The sequence below is a fragment of the Epinephelus moara genome, chromosome 16 (assembly GCF_006386435.1).
Source record: "Epinephelus moara isolate mb chromosome 16, YSFRI_EMoa_1.0, whole genome shotgun sequence".
NCBI lineage: Eukaryota > Metazoa > Chordata > Actinopteri > Perciformes > Serranidae > Epinephelus > Epinephelus moara.
In genome coordinates this window covers 47760612-47767514 of record NC_065521.1, presented here as the reverse complement: position 1 = coordinate 47767514, position 6903 = coordinate 47760612, and the positions used below count along the sequence as shown (strand labels likewise).

The following is a 6903-nucleotide window of genomic DNA, read 5'->3' as shown; positions in this document are numbered from 1 at the left end:
CTCATGAGGAGAGGCATTTCTGTGCAAAGTTTCATGTCTCTACGACATACGGGGCATGAGATATGCCCATTCAAAGTTTGCAATTTCAATCGGTTGCTATAGCGCCCCCCTTTGGCCAATTGATGTAATATTGCTTCATTAGCATCCTCCCATGACCCTCTACCACTGTGCCAGTGTGTTTGAGTACTGTGTGACTTTTAGATCCAAACCTTCCTGGCATCCACCACAGTGCGTTGATTAGCTTCCGTTCCAGTTAGGGAGTTAAAGCCCTGACGCATCAAGCTGACAGTTGGCTGTTGGTCAATGTTGGGCCATCGGTGAGCTTCCCTTGCCCAAGTTGGTGCGGTGTGTTCCGCACTGTTGGCCCTTGTCGGCACTAGTCAGCCTTTTCCCACTGATTCAGCATGTCGGGGTATTGGCAGAGCCTGTCTATGATTGGCAGTTTAGTTCAGCGCACAACAAGAGAAACGGAAGTCAGGACAGTAAACAAAGGCTCAAAGTCAGGAGGGAGTGATATTGGAACAAACTTATGACATTAAGTAAGATTATTTTTCTTTAGCAGAAACGTTTCATGACGGTTTGTGTTATTGTTCACGGGTGTAAGGTAAATATGCTTTGTTCTGTCAACATTGGGTTGTGTTGTTGATGTGCGAACTGGCTGACTAGGGTCAAGACGTTCTTCCAGTCTCTCTTTTTGAATGATGATTAGAGACGACCGCTGTGTGCTGGAGTGGAAGTGTATTCCCCTCATGCAGGCACAAACATACGTGGTAACTGGCCGTTGGTTGTATTCTTTGCAGTGTGTTCATGTGCATCTTTTTGGTTGAGACGCAGGTGACATGAGATGACACTGCAGAAGGCTTTCGTTACTGCTAGTTTTCTGAGGTCACTTTGGTGTGTTTTGGCCTTGAGAGGATTAAAGCTAATTTGGAAGATCGATTACACAGAATTCCTGAAGAAGGCTTGGCTCAGTCACAAAGAGTCACATCAGGGTGGTTTATATGTACAACGTCATCATGCAGAAACCTACGTCAGGTCACATGGGAGAACGTTTTCAGTGGGGCTTGTGAAATAACATTTTTGATGCTAAAACATTTAGTTTGACCAAAATGTGAATGTTTGGATTTGAATACATGAGAAACATTACTGGGAAACTGCAGAGTGATATTAAAACATTAAAAATAAATAGATAAATAAATAAAGTGTACCCGTCCGTGGATACAGCAGTTTTTTTATATTGTTTAAAAGACCAGAAAGCTCAGCAATTTGCATCACAAAGATACTTTCATATTCTGGTGTATCATCACTGTGACCTTTTATATGTCAGTCCACCTCTCGCTGTAACGTCCGTCCAGGAAGTCACTTTACACTCCCATCATCTGACCACTTCATGTTCCAACTGTTTGTTTGTTTGTTGCTTTAATTACTGCGGTTTGCACTTTGTCTTGACTCATAGCTGCCAGGCTAATGTGCCCACACAGTTGTGCAAGTCGAGGCCAGGGTGGGGGTCACCGAGCGGGTGTGAGCGCATGCGGTACTGAAACCCAAGTGGGTGAGAATAGAACAGGCCGTGCCGTAATCCAGGGATTTGTCAATATTTATTCAGCAGGACACATTACCCTCAATGCACTGCTCGCTGACATCACAGCGGTCTCTGTGGGCTTGGCTGCACGTGTGTGCGGGCGTGTGTGGGGGGTGTCGGTGTTGTTCAAACTAATGAAGCCTGTTGCAGTTTCACTCGCCCTTCATCTGTAATTGAATAGCGGTTAAGCCTTTCTTTTTTTTCGGGTGGGTGGTACAGTAAATGTTTGATAAGTGACTCAGCCTGATTTTTTTTGAACGCACACACTCCACAGTACTTCACTTGTTGTTTTAGTGTGTCGGTATTTGCTCTCAGACTTGGAAAGAGGCCCTCAGTATTAGCATTGAAAAGCTTGTTGATGTTCTTTTGAGAACAGCTGGATAATGTTTGATCACTCGCTGATTTAGTAGAGACATGTTCTGTAAACATTGACTTTTTTCCTGCTCCAAGAACACAGACATTACACTGTCACCTATTTGTTTAATGATATTTCCTAACTGCACATAATTCCTGTTTACAGCTGGCACACTGTGTGCTCAAAAATGAAGTTTGTGTTACTATCAGTCATTATGAAAAGACATTTCTTTTATGAGTAATTGTTCCATCAGTGGATTTACCAACAGTGAAATGTGTGTTTTAACTTGCTGTCGCCCCCCTGTGGTCCTGCAGGTGTTCTTCACGAGGAACGGGAAGCTGATGGGTCGAAGGGAGATGGGGGTTCCTCCTGGCGGACTCTACCCAACTGTGGGGATGCTGAGCAGCGGAGAGAAGGTCAAGGTTGATTTGCATCCCCTCAGTGGATGAGCGGAGCGCGTGGACCGGACTCGTGACGCCCTGCAAACAGCTGGCTGCGCTGTAGAGCTCACCCACCGTAGCCTAGCATGCTGCTAACACTTGTCAGAACACACTCAGTTGCACACATGCACGTCGCTGTCGTCGCCCTCGACGCTGCCTCTGCTTTTATTTATAAGACCTGTACATTTTCACAGTCATCACAGCAACACAACCGGATCGTCCTCCTGGGCGTGACGTAGCAGAGAGGTCGTACATGAGCCGCGTAGGTTACAGCATGCGGACCAGACAGCTGCACCTCGAAGCTAAAAACTCCCGGAAGATATTTAACTGTTAATTCTATGCAATCTGTACTGCTATCATCCTCACATCTAACCGCCCTCTGCATGCAGTGTGTGTCTCAAACACTGAGCTGTTAAATCCCTCTCATGAGGTCTGGCACACTTTGTTTATTTTATTTGTCACGACCCCAAGCAAAGCAGAGCGAGGCCAACAGTTGTGCCGAGTCAGAGCTCGTTGGCGGTTTATGTTTCAGGGAATAGACCCCCTCTCTCTCTCTTTCTCTTTCTCTCTCTCGCTCTCTCTCTCTCTCTCTTTCTCAACTTCCCTCTCCCTGTCCTCTCTCTGGGTGAGGCTGCCCTCCTGTGAGCGATCAGGGACCTGCTGTTGCCCCACCTCCCTCGCTCGCTGCTCTCCCGGAGCTGGCTGGAAGTGAAGCATAGATCTGTTGCAATATCTCAGAAACGCTCATTTTGTATGAGATTATTGTAAAGGATTATTACAGGTTTGGCAATCACAACCTCACGTAAGATGCTGTAACCGAGCAGCGTCGGATCAGAGTGGCTGAAAAGATTTGTGAGTGTTTTCATAGTTTCACGTATGAGCCAAACCACAGGTATATTTTCTATAAGTGCTCTGGTAAATACACATTTAAATTTATCTCCTACGTCAAAAGTTCAGGGAACATGTTTCTGTTTTTGCACTTTGGGGAGGCTGAGGAGACTTTTAGGGCAGACATGAATACAATGGGTGAACAAAAGAAATCAAAAACATTCCAGTGTAATGCAGTCCGATGCAACTGCACAATCGTCAGCCATAAAAGTAACCATCTGAAATGAAAAGTTACCTTTGCAAACCTCACACAGGAGTACGAGTCGCAGGGCTGTGGTATTGGACTGCATCATACTGCGATGTGTTATACTGTGTTTTAATGTTTTGTTCTCCTTGTATAAGCTTTACACACTGTGCATGTTCGCTCTCAATATGAAGAATTATTTCCCATCTTTCCTTTTTCCCACTTTTTTTTTTACCACAAAGTTAGAATAATGTGATATTTTTTCAGTTTAGTTTAAAAGAACGAAACGATCCGCTGAAATCAACTTCTTGCTTTCGTAGTCAGAGGATAACCTTCTCTCCGTGATACCAAATGTGATGTAGAATTAACTGCTGGATGTTTTATTGTTGTGTTTTTTAAGATAACGATAATAATGTTTGGTTGCTGCTTGTTTGCGTTTGTGTGTCTGCACAGAATTCGACAGCAGCACCAGAGGTCTGTATCACAAAGACAGATTAGTGTCGTCATCTAAATTTGGGCGTGACTTAAATCAGAAAGCTGGCTCACTTTTAACTTGGTTTGATTGCTATCGTTACCAGTGTTGATTATGACAAGAATTTTAGGTTTAGTCTTCATCACTTAATCCATGTTTTAGTTGTTTTATTTTAGTCAAGATTTAGTCAGTGGAAATTTTAATAATTTGATAAATGTAGTCAGTGTTTAAATCATAATTTTCTAAGACAATCTGATGATACTGTCATGGAGTTTGCTTTTAAAACTTCCAATGAGAAGTAAGCAGACTTTGAACTATGTTTTGTTATCTTGGCTGAGAAATTATGGCTGCACCGAATAGTTCAAAGCTTCATTAATGACATTCAAATTCTAAATCAACAATCGAAAGCTGCCTAGCTGTGTACTCTTATATACTGTAAATATAGTCTGTGTTTACCATTCTTTATTTCAGCCCTGTTTTTGACTGACAGTACTTTCCCTCTCTGCTGTACCTTCTTTACTTTAAACTCCTTTGAAACGGTTTCTCTTATTCATAATTGTTTTGTCATTATGAGACAAAAAGGCACTAAAATGTCACTTTAGGAAATAAATATACTTGCTTCAGGCTAAACAAAAAATATTGTTGAAAATGGCGACCGTATTTTGAAATCCTAAATGAGAATTTGTGGTGTAAAACAATTAATTAACAGTTTTAGTCATTCTTCCAAGCAAAAATATTGTGAAAAAGTATTCGCATCTTAACAGCATAGTAATAAACTGAATTTCTTTGGGTTTAGGACTTGTGGTTGAACAAAACTTGAAGATTTCACCCCGGCCTCCGTGGAAGTTATGATGGTTCTTAACTCTTTTTTATGTTGATAATCTAAAGGGATTAATTATTTTTGTTGTTGAAAAAAAGGCAGATTAATTGATAATAACAAAATAATTGTGAGTTGCATCCTTTGAAAATTGCCACATGTATTTATAACATTAACGTCACTTTATTGCTCATGTTTTCACAGCTTTTCAAGTTGTGTGATTACACGTGTGTATTTCATGATTATATTTTGCTGCTGCAGCGACCTCATCTACCTGCAGATTATTATTGTTTCCACTCTCATCATATTAAGAATTTCCTCTAACGGTTTTTATGATTTTGCTTAAAGAGTACTCCACTGATTTTGCTTTGCATTCCTAGAAATATTGTCAGGCTCTTGATTGATGTTTTTGTGGATAACATGCAGCAAAGAACCCAGACCTGAAAACCTGCCGCCTACATTACCCACAGTGCAACTGCAGAGAGTTACTGTGGAGATGCAGGTGTGTTATGCTAGAAGCTTGTGTAGCCTGGAGCTGCTAGCATCAGGCAGAGATGAGGAGCGGGCTACACAGGTCTGGTAAGCTCCCTTCTTTCTAACTCCACCCCTCTGGATTTTTTCAATTTAATCTTGTACCTTTGACCAAACCAGCTGTTAGCAAAGGAGTCTTGACAACTGTCTTCATATGTTAATACTCTTAAATACCTGTACTTTGATGTGTAAATACGGTTAAACAAACTCACTCCAGGCTGGATTAGTAAACACCGGTTATCCAGGATCACCCGTGTGAGGCTCAGTTAAACCAGATAACCTGAACAGACTAAGTTAAACTTGCTTTGTGATACAGACCTCAGAGTTAAACCAATCTGTGCAGGTGATTAGAAATACTGTCGAGTTTGAGTGGGAGCTGGTTTCCACATAAATTATTTAGAACGAAGGGAATGACATCATTATTAATTAGCTGAAATCATCCAGTCCCTCTTCATCTCCCCACATCTGTGTTTGTCCATGACATCATCCCTACAACATAAACTATAATGTACATTCCTCTGCACCTTCCCGTAAGGTGCTCTCAGCAGGTCTCTGTAGTTTCATCATTCACACTGCAGACAGTGATGCTAGAAATATAACGTGATGTAAAATTACTACACAGGGTTAACTATTAAATCACATATCTGCTGGAGATTGTATGTTTGTGTTTAGCTGTTGTCATGCATTTTGTTTTAGAGCCACTGATGATGTAAAAATATGTAAATGAGTCGTGTGTTTTTCTTCTTCTCCTGCAGGGCTGGACAGAGACTTAAGATCAGGTTTTTACAGCCTGAACTGTTATTATGCTAGACGGTGCAAAGATATTAACGAGACACTGATGTGGACTTTTTGGGCCACGTCTTAAGTTCAGGGTATTAAAGTCACTTAAGTTAAAGTTTACTCAGAATCTCAGTTTACAAAATGTGTCACGGTTCAACCAAATTAGAGCTAAATCTGGTTTTAAAGTTTTGTAGCGTCTCTGATTTTACTCACCAAGGACTCCTGTAATAATCCCTCGCCTTGTTGACTTGCACTATAATGGCCTTGTTCCGTACATGTATGATCATCAATAAAGGTTTCAGTAATGTAACAAAGTCATAGTGGATTGTTTGGTTTGTAATGTACTGTAAAAAAGTTATTCAACCATTTTTTGGCTGTGTGGCTAATTTTGGTCAGGCAGTATGAAGGGTTTATAAGGTGTGCTTTTTAGATAGTTAATCAGTATTCTTTTAAATGTTTTACAGATCTGTTATAAGACAGAATCAAGAGGTTTACGTCACACAATATAATACAATAAACATCTCAAATGAACCCTCCACTGCCCTTCCTCCCACCTCCATCGCCACCTGCCTTAAGGACATCAGGGCCCAATTCCATTTCTCATTTTCGCCCCTACCCCTCTTTTTTCGAGTGCCCCTTGCAACAAAGTTACAAGGGGTAGGGGTTGAAATATTCCCCTATGAAATGGGACAACCCTTCATACCCGGAAACCGCACAACTAGCGATTTTTTTTTTTGTTATGTTTGTTAGAACAAATGTATATAATACATTGAAACGACATTTCCGATGGTTATCATAGTCTTTAAATCTTTAGTTACGAAGAAAATACTTACATTTATGGTTTTCTTTCATTG

The 6903-nt window shown here is 41.2% G+C and overlaps 1 protein-coding gene across 1 annotated transcript in view; it reads left to right on the top strand.

Moving 5' to 3' along the window:
• The window catches only part of spryd3 (SPRY domain containing 3), a 77658-nt gene extending 71295 nt beyond the window's left edge, over positions 1-6363 (top strand). Inside the window, exon 11 of the mRNA XM_050064478.1 lies at positions 2252-6363. Coding sequence (XP_049920435.1) covers positions 2252-2386 — 135 coding nt within the window. The 3' untranslated portion in view covers positions 2387-6363. The remainder of the gene's footprint in view (positions 1-2251) is intronic.
• The last annotated feature ends 540 nt before the right edge of the window (positions 6364-6903 follow it).